Below are 20,956 nucleotides of genomic sequence, written 5' to 3' on the forward strand. Positions count from 1 at the left end.
AAAAAAAACAATGAGATTAAGTCAAAGTCACATAACTGACAATTTGCACAGACGAATTATCAGAGCGAATTTTCATATACTGTATTATCCTACTATTGTTACACAATTTATTAACATACTCTTTTTTAGGTTCATTTAGGTTCTTTTGATAACGATAGCAGAAAATAGCTATCGAAACGTCAAGGTAATTTTTCAAATTAATTTCTTTACTAATTGGAATTTTCTCTTACAGCTTGAGCCTAAGTGTGTCGCAGGATTCCCTCTAGGTGATAGTTCTTGATTACTTTTTGATAAATCATTCGTTCTTATTGCGAAATAGGAGCACTATTTATCAATCTGTAATAAAAGACGTGAGGAAAATCAAACAAAAATTTTTGAGGCGAAATACCCAACAAGAAGTTTGTAAAAAAATATCCATTTTTACTTGCATAAAGAAAAAAAATCGAATAGTAAATACTGACAGCCCACACCAATCTTGTGCGATTGGGTAATTAGTTGTGTCGCCTACTGGCATCATCATTGCCTATAGTTTTAAACAAATTACTTTTACTTAATTTATAATACAATCAGTTTCGCAATTACCGTGGGCGCTTATGACAATGCGTTTTTAAGTGCTTTCAGTTCTCCAAATTAGTAGTCGACGTGGGTTTGAATGGGATGTAAATTTTCGAAAAGTAAATATAGCCCTGAACATCAAAATGCAATTTTCCATGCGATCGATCCATTGGAGAATATCTTCCCCAAAAATTCGTTACTTTTCGTTTTGCGTTATATTAATTCTGCATGCTTGAAGAAGCATTTTTATTTCAATGAGGTTTAGATCTGGCGATTGAGTTGATTGTCCCCGCATTCATTGCAGTTGTATACGGACTGAGAACTTCACCTTTATGCTGCCAACTCGAACATGTTTATTAATTCATGGTCTTGGAATACACCCAGAAATTATTAGATAATTAAACCTATCCGGTCTTTATATTGTGTCAATTCAATTCTGCTGTTTCATTGTGTTTTAGTTGGTGTTTGAAAACTTTTATTCGATCTTATTGCATTCGCTTTTATGATTTTTAGTTTTTCTTCTTGTATTTTATTTTTCAATTGTGCGCTATTAGCGTAAAGTGCCTAAATTAAGCCAATCTTAATTTAGTCTTATTTGGACAAGTCATATATTTCCAAAAGCAATGAGCAATGAAATAAAATAGCAATCCTGAATATGGGCAATTATTAAAAAACATCAATTTCATCATTAAAAACTCAGTGTTTAAAAGATTTATTTTTCAACCTTCAAGAACGCAATAAATACAAGAATGTTATCAGTTTTTTAATTAATTGTTCAAGTTGATAATATTACGCAGAAATTGGTGGGTGTTCTGCAATACGCAGGATTTGTGGGGCTTTCAATGTAAATATTGTCAAGTTAATTCAATGTTTTTAATTAAGTATTAATCGTTTGGCGTGTCTCAAACTTGTAAACAAATAAATCATAAAAATAATTCGACGGATAAAGTTTGAGAAAAGTTACTCAAGAGATTTAAGTTCAAGTTGAAAAAGCGGGTTTTTAAAATTTGGATGATGCCGAAACTAATTAAACGCTTATGACCACTATTAATTAGTTATTTTAACAAAAGCAGTTATGGTTTAAAATTCAGAGAAAATTTTCCGTGTTGCCGAACTTCGATTTTTCTTATTTGCAATGTAAACTTTTCCTCCAATCATCCAATATTTGCTGCTTTTGTGTACATTAAAAACGTATAATTAATTGCGAATGTCTGATAAAAAGTAACGCTGTCAAACATGCTGCTAATATAATCGGATTTATTTAAAAAAACATCGAATTAATCACTCATCAAATGAAAGATATGTAAATTAAATTATTTTAAATCATAACTAACGGAATATAAATAGAATAACAGGTTTTTACGAAACATAATTTTATTATATAAACTTTTCCAAGTATTTTTGCCAATTCTTGACCTGAATTGCTCGCGTATAACATTAAAAAAAACATTATAATTATTAAAAACATTGCAAAAAGTCCAATTTTAAAATGGATGTCAAAAATGCGAATAGAATTAGAATTTTTCTTCATTCTCACAAACTGAGATGGAAAATTGAATTGAAAATTGACTAACCCCTGCCGATATACGAGGTAGAATCCTTCCTTAATTCTATTGATTTGATTGACTGACTGACTAATTAATATTCAAAATTATGCTAGTTTCTCATACCTCATTAATGAAACCATATAGACGTACGTACATTTCTGAATTAATTATGGGGTCATGCTCTTGAAGAATATCAAAGTTGGGGTCATTAGGGTCAAAGGACGCTTTGTGTAATTAGACATTCCTTGTTAAATGCGATTCACCGTCATAAAACATCAAGCAAAAACAATTCGATTTTTGAACAATTAGTTCAATATGGTTTTCTTTATCTTTAGACATCTTAACGGTGAGGTCAATGTGCGTACAATGTATATGAATTAAAGTTTGCATTGATATTCCACCTAGCATTTTAACGAAATTGGATAGAAACAAGCCAAAAATAGCACATATTTTGCTAAAATGACATCATAGATTGCCGAAACGAAATGATATTATTTTATGTTTTCAATTGGTCGTCGCTGATTTTAGGCTGCACACTCTTTGATTTTACACACCTAGAGGTAAACCTGCCGGATCTCCCAATAAACAATCAGCCCCCAGACTGCACTTAAATCCAGTTTTTTCGCCAGGCAGTTCCATGGATAGAATAGCCACATCCTCGTTTCGCTCTTTGGCCTTTTTAATTCGATCGCCACCAACAGTTTTCGTTTGCAAGTTCATTCTTTTGAATTGATCACTGAGCACTCCCGCCATTTTTTACGCAGCACTAAACACCATATAAAGAACATACACTTCCGGCGCAGTGTTATGTCACATTTGTTTTGGTGCAGCAGCAGCAGATGAAAAGACACTGAAAATCGCCAGGCCCGAGAGTACCGTACAGATTTTTACGAGTGGATTTCACAAAACACGTACTGTCTGTCTGCAGCGCTTGAAGAGAAATATAGAAAAGTTGTTTTGAGTCATCGCGAACATTGCCGAGAAACACGGCGGCGAATTAATTTTATTCCAAAGAAAAATTGGCGTGTCAAGTCGCAGCCACAGGGCAAGGTTAAACTGACTACCTACCTACACGCCAAAAATTTCATAATTACTTTATCAGAGAGTTTAATGAAGTTGCCTGCCGCAAAACTTTCAATTTTTATGTAGATGTTTGTTTGAAAGTTTACCGGGGCAGTTGGATTATAATGCAACTACCTAAACCAGCAGAAAACACAAAAACATTAAAAAAAAAAAATTAAGTGCAGTTTGTGTTTGAAAGCCGACCACTTTATATCGGTGTAACATTACTTTTCCAAGTTTCAAGCCTCTAGATATTTCTCCAAAATCTCCGTTTAATGCTAAAGCACAGCTTATAGAGCTTCTAGAGGCTATAATTTCGCAAAGCCGCTCCAATAATGAAGTTTTTTGCAGCTTATTGCACCTAAAGCTTAACAGCTCTAGGAAATTTAATTAGTAACTCAAAGTTCTTCTAGAGTTTGGAAAATCGCCAAAAATAAACTGTTTGCTTTACAAAGGATCTATTGTATTACTCATAAATTCTCTTTTACGTTGACGAGACAAAATTTCCGGATTTTTTTATTCTACAACCCAAACTGCAGCTTTTCGCAATTTTTAGCGACTTACAAAATTAATTGACCCACTAAAGTTTAAGTTTTAAAATCAAACCATACAAAAATGAAGAATCGTTGTAACTGCCTTCAATTCCGAGATTTCGAACATGTTACGCGTTAAACGTAATGAAAAATTCGCACTTAACTTAACAAAAACTTAAGAAATTTCAAAACAAAATTGCTTCTAGATTTTAAAAAACTGGCAAAAATCAACTTGTAATTTCTAAAACGACTAAGTTATAGCTCTCATAGATTATTGTTTCTATTCTATATGAAAAATGTTAAGCTTTTGTTAGAAGTTTCATAAAACGTTTTTTTATCCTGCCATCCAAATGGACAAAATTGACCAAAATTGCCTTAGATTTTACAAAGCGTTTACTTAATCATCTCAAGTTCCAAACGCTTACAGATCCTGCAAAGAAACTTAATTTTTTTTTTGCGATAGAAGTACAAACTTTACTAGTCATTTAATAACTCGTTTTTAATAAAATTTCAAATAAATTTGACCTTTTCAAAAAAGCCCCTAAAAAATATAAAACTCAGTGCTTCTGGAATTTGAAAAATATCGTTAAAATCAACTCAAAGTTTTCTTAGTTTGTTGGAGAATTTTTTTTAAGCTTTCAGTGATAAATTGTTGCTATAAAAGCTGCCCTAAACTTTTCGTCTATATGTGAAGACAAATTTCAAGGCCCTAAAAATATACTTGTAGTTTTTTCATATTAAACAATTCAAATTGGTCCTCAACCTCAAACAAATGTTTATAAGTAATCATAAAACATTTTTAGAAGCTTTTAAATATTGAAAGTCCTTAGCGGTTTTGCAATGGGAAAAACTGGACATTCAGGTCAAATATCAAGTTCTTTGCAGGTTAAGAGACAAACTCACAACTTCGATTTTTGATAGAACGCAAATATTATTATACGTCCTTATAGACTGTTTTTTAATATTTGCCGAAATATTTCTAGATTTTGATGAATGTTTSTCCACGACAGACATTAATATACAAATTTCCGAAAATAGCCCAAAATTGCCTTTGAACTGTAAATAAACCAAACTACTATCTCAATGGTAAATTTATTTTTCTTCAGCATTCCTCGATTAGCCAGATCTGAAGCCAATCAGATTGTTGGTTACTATGAAATTAATAGCACAGAAAAAATAGATTAATCGTGCCCATCTCAGTCGATCCATCAAAATCTTTAAATAAATAATGTGCATGTCAATCCTTTAAATTTTACGTTAATTCTATTTCGTAATTTAAAAATGAAATTGATAGATGATGTCACTTAAAATATCGACACTGAGAATATCATTTGGACGTTCTTTTAAATATTTTGTACTCTGTTTTTCGGCATAATCCCTTCAAAGTAAACTCTATTTTAAAATATCCAGGTGTGCTTTTAAATAGAACAACGTGTATATTATTCCATATTTGAGTCATTTTTTATCATTCTTTTAATTAACAGTTAATTAATATTAATAATATAAATAATAATTAACAATTAACARATTTTTGAAATAAACATGGACAGGGTATTTCAAAAACGAGCCTCATCATTGGCAATATGAACATATAAAAGTTATGGCTCAATAATCCATATGGTCACTGTTAGYTTCTGTTTCTTCATGTAAAATTAAATTATGTAGTAAAATTTGAGCCGCAAAATGTTTCCATTAGTTTTCAATAGTTAAAACAAAGAAACCTAGTTTTGAAGACAAACGACATTTAATGCTTTCTACGGCTAATCGAAAATACATTAAATCCATTAGTTACTGCCTTCCAGTTCCCAGTTTCATTCACATTAGGTCCCAGATGTCATCAATTTGCATTAGTTACCTGTATATTCTTGTGCGACCAGAACACGCAATCTGACAATAAATGGGAGGATAAACGATAAGGTCGTCATGAGAATGAATGACTAAAATGGTCGTAAACTGAACCGAATGTCTGACGTATTTTGAAATGGTAACTATTGCCATTTAGGGAAATCAATCCCCGTTGTCTCACTCTCACATTGAATATATTTGAATTCTTCGAGTACCAAAGTGGTTTCTCGTCTGGAGTATCTAATTATTTGCAAATATTGCATTGGCGTAGGTAGTCACATATTTACATTAGTACCGTTCAGGAGCTAAAACATCATGTATAATTTGTGAACAAATCGAACCAATGAATTTCAATTTGAGAACAGATATAGTCAATATTTATCAGCTTAAAAGCAGTTTGTTCTCTTTTGTGTTTTTATTTATATCACATTGGCAACTAATTTATTAGATATAAAACAAAATATAATATCAATACTTAAAAATTTGTATTTAAATGCTATTTGGTTTTTTATGACCCAATAATGTGATTATTATAAATATGTATATGTATTATTGGTTATGAGCCTTAATACCCTCGTAAATCAATTTGTTTATCCAAAATGTGAAATAATATTTATTACATAGTTTTAGCCTTCTGACTCACAGCTGAAAATAAATCACTTTAGATGCAAATTGTGTGGTACTTTGAAATAATCAGTAGTTGAAAAGTTGGTTTTACTTGATAACACTGATGTTTGCTAATTCGCTTTGATTTGCGGCCCATATTACAAAGTAAATAGGAAAATATGACCTTTCTTGTTAGAGGAAGCGATCTACAGGATGTTTTTGAAGTAATAGTTAAATAATGCATACAACGTGAACCATAATTAGGTTAAAAATATTAAAAATATTATGTTAGGAGACGTTCAAGATGAACAGGATAAAAATCCAGGGTGTATCAGATGTACTTAAAATGTTGGAATGTATTAATTTAAGTATTGGAAACAATAGGAAATAATTGAAATAAAATCGTGTTTTAAACGAAACAATGTTTCGACAGATATTAATGACCCATTTTCTCGCACAAATTCAATTATATCAGTGGCGTTCTCTGCGTATGTATTCTGATGTTTGTTTACAAGAGAAAACATGTGATCCCTTGTCTGACCCTATAAAAAAATACCTATTGTTTCATTGATTTACACACGAAAAGTTATGTAATAAGAATGACATATTTTGTTGCGCCGTGTTCGATAGAATTGCCAAAAGCCGTTTTTATTTACAACTTTTATTGATTTACGCGTAAGTTGCAACCATAGACCTCGACTTTTCAATGAATCTGAAACGACCAGGATTTTCGTAAGAAAATATTTACATCTATATTTTCATTTACTTATCATACACTGAAAGTGTTTTTGCTCTAAAGTTCCACTGCTTAAAAATGAGAATCAATTGTCGTTAGCAGCAAAATCATTGAAATTTTCTATACAATGCCTTTTTCAATGTCGACCCATATAGAAGATAACCTAGCTCAACATTGGCCTGTCCAAACTCACCTGCTTCTATATGCACCATAATTTATTAGGTCAAGACCAATTTAAAATGATATAATAAATTAGAAAAGTTGGCAACTTGAATGGAACAAACTAAAAATAGACGAACAATGTACAGTATTTACTAACAACCGCTCCAATCTGGATGAAAGTTGAAATTTACGATGGTATTTTTTTTCAATTTCCATTATTTCATTCGGGCCGTAGGTGTGAAATGACATCATATTTCAGAATAACACTTAATGTAAATAACGGCGTATGCGGCATGTCATGACTTACTGGTTTTCTTCGGGACGGTTTTATTTATTGCCCATGGTCGAAAAGTACTAAATAAAGTGGTTTCTCAACCCACATTGTCCAACCAGTGACGTTCAACAGAAGAATTAACATTACGCACGAAACAAAAATATATTAATTGCTCATAGTAAACCAGTGTGTGGAATGGAATTTGCATTCCTCTGCTTCCTGCAAGTTGCTCTTGTAAATTACTACTTACCAGCCCTGAAGATTTCGTGGCATCCATCACACCTGGACGCAAACTGCTCATCGTAGCAACGTCCACAGTAGATACGATCTCCTTTAGAGCCAAATTGCTTATCTACCAAAGATTGCGCACAGGTGGTGCACAAGAAGCATGCTTCATGCCAATGCTTGTCTTTATAGGAGAGATCCTGAAATGAATCAGTGGTAAAGCCTTATAAGGACCTATTGATCTAAACTGAACTTCCACTTAGTATGATTAAATTTACCGCAATATTTATTGTATTTTGTTGTGCCATATGAGAAAAAGTCAATTGTGAGTTTTGTAAGTATTCGCACAGTATTTAGTCAGTTTGGCGAGTAAAACTTATTTATATGAAACGCATAATGCGTAATTGAAAAACTGACTAAAAATTGCATTATGTGTGAAATGTTTGAATTATTCTTACGTTCGTTGTTTTGACTTTCCCATTTTAGTGAGTTTTGTTGAGTTTGAACAATAAAGGGATTTCCGACTAAATGTTCGTCAAAAATTATTCCATCGAACCAAAACAATGTGAAAATATGACTTTTATGCAAAAACAAGTTCGAAATTCGGCAAACGTCGTTCTCAGTAATGAAAACGTAATCTATTTCTGGTTTAATATTCCACCCGCATTATACTTAATTCTTCTTGTATTTTTTCTGTGTTATATCTTATTTCTTTGTTATCCTATGCAAATTTTCAACTTTCTCTTGTTTTTCTTTCAAAAGTAATAAAGAAACTGAAGCCTGAATCATTGCAAACCCCGGTTGGTTTCGTCAGCAGTGCTTTCACAAACTTCAACGGAAAATTTTATACAATAAGCTAAAATAAGATGATAATAATAATAAGTGTGCAATAAAAAGGTTGCAAAATAAGGCAATTGATAATAAAATCGGCCAGTAGCTCATAATCCAAGCTCTGGAATATGTGATGCCAGTTTCCCCTGACTATTTCATGTCGCAAAAAATAATGAAAAATCCGTTATTTTCGATCCAAACCTAGTAAATTCCTGCTACACAATTTGGTGATAAACTAACAATTGAAAAAGTAAAGAAAATAGATCAACAAAAGTACCTTTGAGTCGATTCCAATAGTCCTGCTGCACTTTTCGCAGGCATTAGCAAAGACAGATTCGTAGCAGGATACGCAGTATGGATGATCATCCCGCAAAACGTAGCGTTGTCCTGTTAGACTTTCGTCGCATTGCCAGCAGCAAAAGTGTTGTCCATGCCAGTCCTTGTTGTTGGCTTTCGTGTACTCGCCACTGAAAATAAGCTGGAAATAAAAGAAACGTTTTTAAACCAGTTGGTCGGAAAGCGAAATTTTATTTCTACCTCTGGGACCCGTTTAATGACTATATTCGACATATTAATGACTATATTCGGAGCAAGTTGATACTACTATTCCACCGGATTAACGCTTTATCCGAGATTATTTTTTTATCTAAGCAGTCACCATTTAGTGCGAATGAAATCACATGGTCCTATTTCTACAATTATTATAACATCTGCTTATTTAATCTGTCGGTTGCATGAATTTTATTAGATTCCAAAATAATTATTTGATATATAAAATTAATCGGAGATGAAGATACCGATTCTAAAACATTAAGTCAAGAAGAAGTTTATTACAGAAACTTGTTTGATTGAATGTCTAAAACATTAGCTATTTTCTAGAATTAAGCTTTATTCCTAATAGCATGGAACGAATTCGTGTCAAGTATATATAAACCTTATAAAGGGCCATGACTTTGAAAATAGAATCCGATTTTGCGGTCATGACATAGAGCTATCTATCCATTGCCCTGGCACTAACATCCGGCTGATTTTCATATGCGACTTACTAAGTCTCATAAAGTAACATTAATATTCCGATATGCAGCTATTGCAAATTTACAGCAAAAATCAGCTTTACCTGCTGGATGACGAAATTTTCCTGTACAATTTTTCTTTAAATTGGATATTATCACTTGTGTTTCTAAACGACATCCTATCAAGTAACATTTTTACAAAAATATTTAATTTGTATTTATAGTATGTATGCGTAATACTACCCAAATTATATATTTTTTAAACTGTTTCCATATTATCTATAAGACGGTGCGGGATTCTTGAAGATTCACGTTTTCACTAAACTCCCATATTAAAAAAAATTGTCACATTCAATTTAATGAAAAACTATACTCAGTGTAACAGTTTTTTTCTTTGCCACATTAGGTTACTATTTTATTTTCGAACAATTCCTGAGAGTTCGATAATAAAGTAACTTATAAAAAGATAATGTTTTAATGATTCTTGACTGAATGATTTGAGACACCGAATAATGAGAAATAGTTCTAAGAAAATTAGAGAATGCTTTCCAGTATAAAACACGATAAAACTGTTTCATCAAAGTTAAATATTTAAAAAATAATCGAAAATTAGAAAAAATGCATGCAAAATGTTACATTGAAACACAATTGAAATTGAGATTTACAAATTTTTCTTAATAAGCACTGAGCCTCCAATTCAAAACAGCATAACAAAACATGTACGTTTGCAACAGGAAAGTTTTCCTGGTATGTAAATAAGTTGACTAAGTAAGTAAGTAAGCAAGTGAAAACTGTAGGAAAACCTACGTGTACTCTCTTACTGTCAGACACTGGGTATTTAATATTTGTCTTTGATGTTTCACGGCAGCAAATCTCTATTTTTACCTGCTTATTTGCTAAAGCTGCTATCGAATCTCGATTGAAACTAATATGAATTATTTTTTCAAAGAAGTTAATGAATTTACTTTGCTCTACTGGCACATTTACCTGTTGATTGTTTCATTTTCTTCTTCATAGAAACGAGAAAAGAAGGACTCATTTTTCACTTTAATACATGTTCATATTTCGGTAAGATATAAAAAGCTTGCGTGCTTCAAAACCATGGCGTTCAGTTATTAAATAACAAGGTTACAATTAAATGAAATAAGCCGAGAAAAAGTACTGAAATTATAAATACCTGAAAAACATATCTAACTAAATAAAGTTAATAGCAAATGTGCACTCAGATTAAAACTATGTATTTTGAAGAACTAATTTACGGCGGAAAATTGATAAGTACCTGCAATTAATACAGGGGGTATGTATTTGGCATGTCTTGTTGAAACAGTGGAAAACAGTAGACAATGTGGCAATAAACGTGTCTTTCTTCACTTACCGTTTGTTGAAGCTGACTTAAAATTTTGTTTCGATTTCCACTCAAAACCCTTAATTTCCCACATTTCAATATACAAATATTCAAGTACTTTCTACAATATCAAATCAGACAGAAGCATCGATGCAAAAAAAAATCAATCGAAAATCTAATTCGAAATTCCAGACATTCAGCATTGAAATTATGCTAATCGATTGTATGTGTAGCCGGTCAGTTTACCTTGCGACAGTGTAATGGGATGCAACCAAAACGAAATCGTTGCAGAAATAAAAATAATGCATATAAAACCTGATCCACCTTCAACCTGCCCTCGATAAATCTATAAAAATCGGCTCCTTGAGCGACAATTAGTGTAAAACATCTGGTTCGTGCAATTATCCACATATACACAGTGATTTCCTGCTTAAATATTTTCACGTGCATTCAATGAGAGGTTTAAACATTAAATGTACTTTTTAATGCAATTTTAAGATGCGCAACCCCGTATTTAAGAGTCAATCAGGCAAATCAATAGTGCAAGTAATTGGCTTTAAGTATTAAAGTAAATCACCTCCCAATGGTATTAATTGGCTGTTTTTAGCGTAGGTGAATCCTGCTTGTACGTTTTCTAATTTGACTGTGTTTTTTTCACAAATCCAACACCATGGCCGTTTAAAAGTCGGGGTCAAATTACAATATTGTTAGCGCAAAGGCTACGGAACAGCATGATGTATGATGGGCGATTTTTTATAATTTTCCAATCCCATTTCAATAATTGTGCCGTTACCTTTTATTTATCGGCAATATATCAGTATTGTCATTTAGTTATTAAATGCCTTTTCTGAATTTAACGACGATTTACTTGAGATAAACAAGCTGGGCCAAGGATTACTCATTGAGCAATTATATTGCTAACAGTGTGAACTAAAGCGTAGGTGATTTTTATTTGGGCAAGTGGTTAAATGGAATGGTTTTGGGTTTTAATATGGAAATTTGTTAAACATTTAGACCGTTTTAATATTTCATTATTGTTGTTAGTAAAACTAATTTTATTTAGTTTTACTACGATAGTCATGAATAGTTTGTGAATAGTAGCAGTAATATCAGACAAGCTTGGAGCTTCAGCTTCCCAAAAAGCCTATAGTTTTTCCATCTTTTTGCTAGCAATACTGGCAATTATTGTTTGTAGTTGTTCTGACTGCCTCATGACGAATTTTGATTAAACATTAATTTTAAACGGAATGATTCAAAACTGGCGTCATTCAATTGAAGGTTTTTTGGTAACAAATAAAATCGTTTTAATTTATGCGTTTGCTCTTTGTTTTTATTGCTAAACACTTTGAAGTGGCCTTTAAAATTCCAAGATGGTTCAGGTGCATTTGATGTGAACAAAATGTTTTTTTAACATGCAGCATAGCCTTAGAGTTCATTTTTATGTTTTATTTCATAACGAGTTACTTTTACGGTTTTAGTTGTTTTCTATGAGATTTCATGACTCTGTCGTTTTTTTTTCAAAGCTTGGTTTGGAATGAGTTTGAAAATTACATTTTCTGTTTAGAAAACCGTCCCTTTCCGATGATTCCCTATTAGCGGCCGATCAGTTTGTGCAAATTATATGTTGGCTTATTCAATGCTTTTTGTTGTTGAATGTTTATCTGTGTGCTGTTCTCACAAATAAAGCATGTTCATTGACTTATATTAGTTGCAAATTAATGCAATTTACAGACTAAAATCCACTTGAATTCTCATTCGTTTGAACACCTAAAGAAGAGTTTAAGATTACTTTTGCCCCCATTAAATAAACTATACTGACGCAGTTAAAAAGATGACTTCCACAGGCAAAACTATGCAAAAAATCAAATCAATCAGCCTCATTTTCAACACAGTTACTCTTTCTAATTCCCGCAAAGAAACGCATGTCAACCTCAGCCAGCTCCGCAGAAGTTCTCTGCAATGAACAAGTTGCCAACAGGTGGCAAAGAATAAACAATTAAGACCGATCCAAATCTAAACTTCGAGTGCAAACGACGTAATCGAAGTGTTTAAAATGGGAGTCGTTCCAGGGAAACTCTCCAAACCAGCGAGTTTATATTTAGCAGCAGTCGTTTCAGTAAAATTTCAGTTTCAGTTGCAAAACAAGCTGGTTGAGGAATTTGCTTGTCAAATAAAACGGATCTACTATGTAAACTGGACGGATAACAGGAATTTCTATATTGCGAAATTACGCAAGTTTGAATGGCAAAGAAGAGCCAGGCGGGTAATTTGATAGGTGATAAAAGAGTTGAAGAATGAGAATCTTTATTAGGAAAAAGTTATTTCACAAAAAAATACCAAAATAATTGTGTTTCTGAAAAAACGTTTGGCAGGATTCCCATTTTTTGCCAGATGCATCTAAAAATCTTGGCCTAGATAACAATTTGAAAACGGATTTTAGTGGGAAGCAAGTTGTCAACAGTGTTTTGGGCGCAGAAATGGAATGGAATGGAAGCAAGAAAGTTGAAATCTGAGAGACTTTCAACACTTTTACTTTGCCACATCGACTACATAAAATGGTGTTCTCTATGCGAGAAGAGGAGATGAGAAGTGTCCATTTGGATGATGGTCCACTTTATGCCAAAACATACCCCCTGGTTCCTCCGTTGGTTTCCGTAATGGTGGTCACTTCGTTTCCAGTATCGTCTTGCGTTTGACGCTTGGAGACCTTTTTCACCTTCTTCGTCTTTTTCTCAGTGATGGTGAAATTGGCGTTCGTGTAAGCATCGACGTCACCCATTTTCGCTCGCTTTTTGGTGGGTTCGGATTTTCGGAAAAACTGAACGAATCACGCGCGCTTACCGACCTAGCTTGATCTCACGACTGGATTCTGTAAAAGTGTTGAAAACGGCCCGAGAGCTGATTTTCTCTGCGGTATTTTTAGAAAATGATAGAAGAACGCCGTGTGGTGCCGGGTGCAATTGATTTTGGTGGCTGTTTCGCGAAGACAAAAATAAATTAAATGCCTTTTGACGTAATCGATTAATCCCAATTTCACTTTTTGCCATACGATCTGCCGAGCAGAATAAAACGGATGTCATTTCTCATTATGGAAAACAATCGGTGGTTATCGAAATCAATTACCCTGCAAAATCTATGAGGAACCGTTCCTCCAGTAATTTTTTCTACTATTGACACCTTGCATCTGGTGAATTTACTGAGACTGTCAGGGAAAAACGATAATTTTATGCACTCTTCATGATTTACTCAAAAGCTTCAGCCGATTTGCAATTTAATGTCTACCACAATTTTTCCTTCAATTCCTTTCGTCAATTTAGATAACTCATAGTTTCTTTTGCCTTTCCAGTCATTCTTCTACTACTTTTATCCCTTTTTCTTTAGCTTAGCTGCGTCTAATATTTTTCTAACGTAAGGAGACGCACTAAATACAGAGAACGAATAGAGACATTTTTCAGTTTAACTTCAGCGATGTTCAAATTGCCATTCTATTTTCTGAGTTCTTTGCTGGGTTTGTTTCACTCGAATAGACAAAAATGAATTTTGCAATAAAATCGGCGTTCGTTAACGAAATCGATTTGAATATTTTGAAATCAGCATGCTTAAATTTAGAAGTTCTGTTGACTAATCCCGATATTTGGCACATCGCCTTGTTTACAGCATCCACCGCCGATATCAACGGCACACTTGAAAACTGACCTCTCTGTCTCATCTGCAAAAACCTTCACTTAGTGTGTCAGTATGTTCAACTATTTAATCGACGTAAGAAACATGCTCGATGTAGAACATTGCTAACATAAGTAACCCATTTATACAGGGTGGCCGTATTCACATCAGATCATTTTCTTAGCTACAACAACAAAAACGAGGTTGCTTCTAGTATATTTTAAAATTAATATGTCCAATACAGAGTTAAAGAAAGTCAGACTCAATATAAAATAAATGTTTTAAGAAAAATAGGAAAACGCACCGTTTCAGACCAACGTAACTCAAGTCCTCGTTTGAACTTGGCATTGGTAGAATAAATTGCAATTCTTTCAGTTAAAATATTGTTTTTGTGTAAACGGCAAACAACGAACAAATATTGGATATAATATTAACTAAATTTTATAAAAAAGTGTTTATTATTATCAAACATTTTCAAGTAATTCGGTGTGAATATTGTGTTTTGTTTGCTGGCGTCTTCGACAAATATCCTCCATTTCGAAGAGGAAACAAGCACAGAAGCCAATTAACAACCACATTAAACCCGCAATTTTTTTTAGCAAAAATGTGTTTACTGTCATAAAACATTTTCAAATTATTCACTGGCATTTTCGGCAAACATCCGCAATCTCCAAGAGGAAATAAGCGAAACAGGCACACAAGCCAATTGACCACCGTATTAAACTTGTAAATTACGAATTTTAAAATTCTTGTACTAAAAACGAACTTCATTTTGCGAATATTTTAAATCGATCCCAAAATACCCACTCTGTATATGGAAAAAACTACGCAAATTCCAACGTTCCATCGTCCGTCCACTTTATCAACATTGTCCAAAGAATGTTGTTTTTTGCGCACAAATGTCGCAATCGTAATAAAAGGCAAACTCACTACAAACAGCTGATATATTTTGCTTTAAAGGTTAAATAAGCAGTTTTCATTCAGCACTACAAACCATTAAGTTTTTTCAACGATTTACCCAAAACGGTTCTCCCAACTTGGGGCCACCAGAATCTTCGTTCGTGTTTCTCGTTGATGATAATTCAGTTGCGGCATCTAGTTGCATTGAATCTATGAACGCAAAAAAGACAACAGTTGCACATTGATTCATGTTCGCTTACTACCTAACTTTCGGCGGTTCTTGTTTCGTTTTCTTTTCACGCTCTTTTTCTTTATGCATCCTTTTTGTGTATCAACATCCTCAAGATTGTTCCCGGTGTCTTCTGGGCAACGCCCTTCAGCTTCCGCTTCATCTTCATCACTGGAACGTTCGCCTTCTTTAGAGAGCTCTAAGCTAGAAGCTGCTCGTTGGACAGCTGGGCCGTCAGCGCTCAAGTTAACCACTCTGGATTCTGATAGGGAAATTCTTCGCCGTTCCAAGTGGGCAGGTTGTTTGCTCAGCTTCCGTATGCCTGGAGATGGAGACCTAGACTTCGATTTCCTTGGAGGAACAATTAGAGCCTTCGCTTCCCAGTACTCAGTCGAGCAATGAGCTACCCGGCTGCTATCTAGAAGAACATTAACTTTTTCTGAGCAATTGGCTGCTTCAAAAGCCAAATTGGCGTTAACTGGAGATCCGGAGTTAGATCTGGATGGCTCGTCCACTTCAGCGCAGTCGTCCAGCAGCTCACTGCAGACACTGTTTCTGGGAGCTGTTAAATCAAAGCTGGGGAAGGGAGATGGTGATCTTCTGAAGTACAACTCTCCATCAACTTCAACAACTGTATGTCCCAGTTTCTTCCTGAACACATCGGTTTTGACCTCTGCAGTACCGTTGTGTTCTGAGACGACAAATTTCTCAGGTAATGGCAGAGGAACTGGTCCATTTTCGTCTTTCAGAACATACCGAAGCACATCGTCTCGTGGCTCCTCTTCGATGAGATACTCTGGTAAGCATTCTTGGGCTTTGGATTTTTGAATTCCTTGCGGTTCCTCTAAGACGACGAATTGACGAGTTGAGGCAGCATCTTCGTGCTTCTTTTCGGACACCAAAAACCTCCTTGGCGAGGAGGAGCGAGATCGTGCTACCACCCGATTACTAAATTCAACTTCTATATCTTCGTGACTGTTGAGCCTGAACGTGGGGAGTTTGGCGGATTGGGGATTTTTATTGAGCTCAACCAACTGGTTTTCCAACTTATCCCTAATGGTTTCCAGTTGCTTAAAGTGCGAGTGGTGAACAGTGGCAAGACTTGATTCAATTGGCTGATAGTTCACCCGTCTTCGCACATTCTGGTAGAATGTCAGCAGCTCTACGACACCTACACAAGTCACTAAAATAGACAGCAGCAGACCCATTTTCCTCCGTGTTACTTTGTTATGTCAAATATGCGTGCGCAAAACACAGAATTTCCCCATAATTTCGTTATTTCAATCCAGAATCACCACACACGCGTCTTTCACAGGCACCGAACAAACAACTGTGCCAATTATTTGGCTGGGGCTCTAACTAGAAACTTCGTTACTTAATCGTTAATTACTAATAAAAAAATATGTCAACTATTCTTGATCGATCGATTAAAGCTCAGTGTCAAGTCTTAAAGTGTAGAGTGCGGGCCGAAAAAAAGTTAATTAAAAAACAACACGGAGCTTTGTCGGAAAATTAAATAACCGATAGTTATCAGCGATTTGGTCTGACGTCAAAAAGTGGCAAAATAAAAACGTCGCCGACATTTAGAACTTTTGCCAATACATATGAGGTTGTCGCATAATTTATTTCAACAATGCAACTGTATAGTGTACATGAATAAAGTTCAAACTATAGAGCTGATCACGCATCTAGTCTGGGTGGAAAAGTCATTCCATGTAAAAAAGTCGCCAACAAAGCTGCTCAATCCATTAATAAATAAATATATAAACAACTACTGTTATCTAGTTTGAACAAAGTTTTCCGAAATCAAAGTTGTTTGCTTTCGTTTAATTAAATGTATTAGTACTGCAACCCAACAGCAGTGGACGGGTTGAAAAGCAAAAAGATTTTTATAAAATACCGTGTTGGTTTGACCAAGAGTGGGTTCAAAAAATAGCCACATGTTATAATAATCATCCTTAATATGGATGATTTTTTCCAGTAAATCCACTTTACAAATTGCTTTGGATCACAAACATTCAAACAAGTAAATGTGTGTAACAAGGTATCTATATTTCTAAATCACGATTTCCATGTAATTTTAAGGCATTTGACGCATAAAATTAATGAAAAGTTAAAGACCGTAGGGATCGGTCTAAAAATTTGGAACAGGAATAGAGAATTGAAATTGGATGAAAAAATCAATTTAATGTTTGAATTTTTCGAATGGTATTTTTTTTAATGAACAGCACAGCGTAAAAATAATATGTAAATTGAACATGTCAATTAAGTTTACGCAAAGTTCGCATATTTCCTATTGAATATTGAACTGACGTTGGGAAATTTTTAGAGCGTATGCCATCGAAACATCTGAAAATGCGCGAACACTCGTGGTTGCAAAACAACCTAAAAGATCGAAAAATTCACCAGTTTTAAAGCTTAAGCATTGCTACAAGATTGATACAAGAGCCCAAACATTTTCTTCATCAAAGTGCATCAACTGAAAAAAAATCAGTTGATTCCAGCTACCAAATAAAAAGCTCTGGTAGTTCTGTACCAAGACACTCAAGAAAGAAATGCTCACTTGCCCAAAACTCGGATGTGCCATCAAAACACAAGTCTTACACAGGAACAAATTTACAGCGAGTTTTATTAAAATCCATCGTACTATTATCCCGATATTTAAAAAAACATAATTTATTTTGAAGAACTTTGACCATCAATAGCAGAGAAGCCGGACATTTTTTCATAATAAAAGTTAGGTCGTGTGGTCTGCATTTGAGATAAAGAATGTATCTGTGTTCTTTTTGATCATGTGCTTTCGGGACACCCTGTATAATTTTGCGCATTTTCTTTATCGCTGATGTTTTGTTGATGTATGATCAAAGTTGAAAAATCCGCAGTACTTTGTATAGTGAATCTACCGAATTATCGTTATTCCGAGGTTTTCTTAATTTTTATCACTAACCAACATACAATTTTTTTCGCAAAATTATTTTTATTACCTATAAATAAAAAACCCAATCATTTCTGAGCATCTAATACGACCTGAAACGAAGTGACGACGCGTTTGATGATTTAAATCAGGATTTTTTATTTGTTATTTTCATGGGTAGCATAGACTATTAACATCGTGCCACCAAGAAACCGAATATTCTGCATAAACTACCCCTTGTTTTTATTATACAATATTAAATTAAAAACGTGTTCCTTCTCACAAGCGCCTTCTCTCAAACGGTTTGTTTAGACCTTTTAACTTACCAAAATCGATTCATACTTATTATTTCAACTTTTCAGGCTGCACTTACAAATCGATTGTCTGATTTGTTGGTGCAAATAATGATAAATTTAGTTATTTATGAAAAAATGTTAAAATATTAAACGACCGATTTTTTTTTTGGTAGTTTCACTATGAAATTTCATAAAATACACCTCGAATTAAAGAAAGCCAATTTTCATGTAAAAAGTGTTTAACCAAATTTATAAACAGCAGGCAGTCAATGAAAAAGCAATAAAAACAAAACGTAAACATAGTATCAGCGAAGGTAAAAAAAATGAATTTAAAATGATTATGCTTATTTTGAATTGCTTTATTTGAACCTACAGTCAGAATTAATTTGTGGGAGTACAAGGCAAACACATTTTTCAAGATAACATGTCGTCAAATCGATAAAACTCACACCTACTAATCCGTTTATAAGGTAACCCAGTACTAAGAAAGAGGATGTAGCCAAAAGTTTTTATATATTATTCGTAAAAAAAAACAGCTCGTAAAAACTTTAATAAAACACAAAACAATAGCGGTTGAAAAGCCGAATACTAAATCAGTGAGCAATCAATACAGCAGATTCCAAAGTAAACGGATACCCTAAGCAACACTTACAAAGTGTTCAGTAAAATAAATGGCAAATGTAATGTTTAATGTGTTTAAAAGAGATGACGGCCACTCAAATTAGGTGTTTCTATCTTATTCGAACCATTAAGTACATATGATATTTTAGAACCAAAATATGTTTTCGTTTTAACAAGATTTTTGGTACCAAAAATGTTAAGAGATTTCTCAAAAAATGAGATAGTTTTGCATAGAAAGGTTTGGGAAAAAATAAAAGCTATTTCTGTTCGAGTTACTTTAGGAATTAAATTAATTTTAAAAACTAATTTAAAGCGGCATCACATAACAAAACGTAACAAAGCATTACATAACAGACGAGTGAAAGTTGGGTACAACTATGTAAAACGTGACGTGCTTTAAAAATATTAAAGAAACTATTGAGTCATGTTTAAAAAAAACATAACACTTTCAGTCAAAATTACCGGACAAAAATCAACTGTTTCCGAGCCACTTTCCGCAAAATTAAGCATCTTAATAAAAATAAACTAAAAATTTAAGCGAGCAATGTAACATGAGCGCAATACAGTGGCTATTTTAACTATCACAACGTGCCTCAGAGCTCGGAAGCTCGGACGAACTTGGACAGTTTTCATCGTCAACAGGTGCTGCCTCTTCAGATCGCCCTCCAGTGAACCTCGGACTCTCAGTAGTCAAATGGACGCTGCCGACGCTGAACATCGGCAGCGTCGTTGCATTTGCAACCCGAGACGCCGACCATTTTTGGCGAATAGGTCCTGGCAGGCTAAATAATTGCGAGCCGTGTGCAAATCGTACAGCATATTATCAAGCTCTCAGATTGTTTTTTTTTTAATATATCTCCGTCGAGATACGAAACAACGATAATTAACGTTAATAGCATTATTATTTGGAAGAAAATCGTTTCTTAATGCTCATTTGCCATGCCAACAAGTTCATTATAACTATGTGCAGGTAATCTTGGCGCGCTACCATACATGCTATTGGATCTTTTACAAATTGTTGCAATGCTACTACATGAGCCAACTTTGCGGGTAGATTGATTCGAAACCTCATTATATGAATAGCAAATGCAATAAAAATCGCTATCGGTTGCAATATTTTAGGCAAACTCAAAAGCTGCTCGATATCAATCAATTTGTTTAGTTACTAGAAAACGCGAGGTGAATAAATAAAAAAACTCCCAAGTGTATATATTGATTGTTCGAAATTCATTCGTATTCAGGCCGTTCAATTGCAAATTTCTCTTTCAATGCTTTATTACGTAGGTTTAGATTTTCAGTCATCATAAGCCGATAAAATTATTAATACAAAATATCTAGAGCAATAATAATAACAGAATCAAATAATGTTATGAAAACTCTCGAGTTTATCAAAGGAATATCGACTAAGCGTATTGAACGCAAAAACGTTAAAAAATTACGTTTATTCTCTCCATATGATTTAACTTTGTTCTTAACATGAGCAAGATCTTGTTTTTTCTTATCTACATCTTTCAACATCATTTATTACCCTTATTATCATTATCCACTCTTCTTCATTGCATGTACCCGACAAAAGACAAACATGTTTGGTATCATTTG

At 33.8% G+C, this 20,956-nt stretch overlaps 1 protein-coding gene and 1 long non-coding RNA gene across 9 annotated transcripts in view; one reads left to right on the forward strand and one right to left on the reverse strand.

Annotated features, from left to right (window-relative positions):
• LOC125503765 overlaps positions 1 to 20,956 on the forward strand; it is a 30,794-nt gene that overhangs the window by 6,120 nt on the left and 3,718 nt on the right. The window lies entirely within an intron of this gene.
• LOC109535721 (four and a half LIM domains protein 2) overlaps positions 1 to 20,956 on the reverse strand; it is a 54,238-nt gene that overhangs the window by 3,541 nt on the left and 29,741 nt on the right. For 4 of the 8 annotated variants that reach the window (XM_019901660.2, XM_019901659.2, XM_019901657.2 and 1 more), the window contains 2 exons: positions 8,654 to 8,854; positions 7,571 to 7,745 (listed from right to left, as the gene is read on the reverse strand). In XM_019901660.2, coding sequence (XP_019757219.1) covers positions 7,571 to 7,745; positions 8,654 to 8,854 — 376 coding nt within the window. Of the gene's footprint in view, positions 1 to 2,656; positions 3,065 to 7,570; positions 7,746 to 8,653; positions 8,855 to 8,913; positions 8,962 to 13,364; positions 13,633 to 15,415; positions 15,508 to 15,560; positions 16,871 to 20,956 lie in introns of those variants that run through there. The other 4 variants (XM_019901656.2, XM_019901661.2, XM_019901662.2 and 1 more) reach the window with 4 other exon arrangements.

This window comes from Dendroctonus ponderosae, unplaced genomic scaffold, assembly GCF_020466585.1.
Source record: "Dendroctonus ponderosae isolate FM_Combo_2020 unplaced genomic scaffold, Dpon_F_20191213v2 Dpon_F_20191213_3, whole genome shotgun sequence".
NCBI lineage: Eukaryota > Metazoa > Arthropoda > Insecta > Coleoptera > Curculionidae > Dendroctonus > Dendroctonus ponderosae.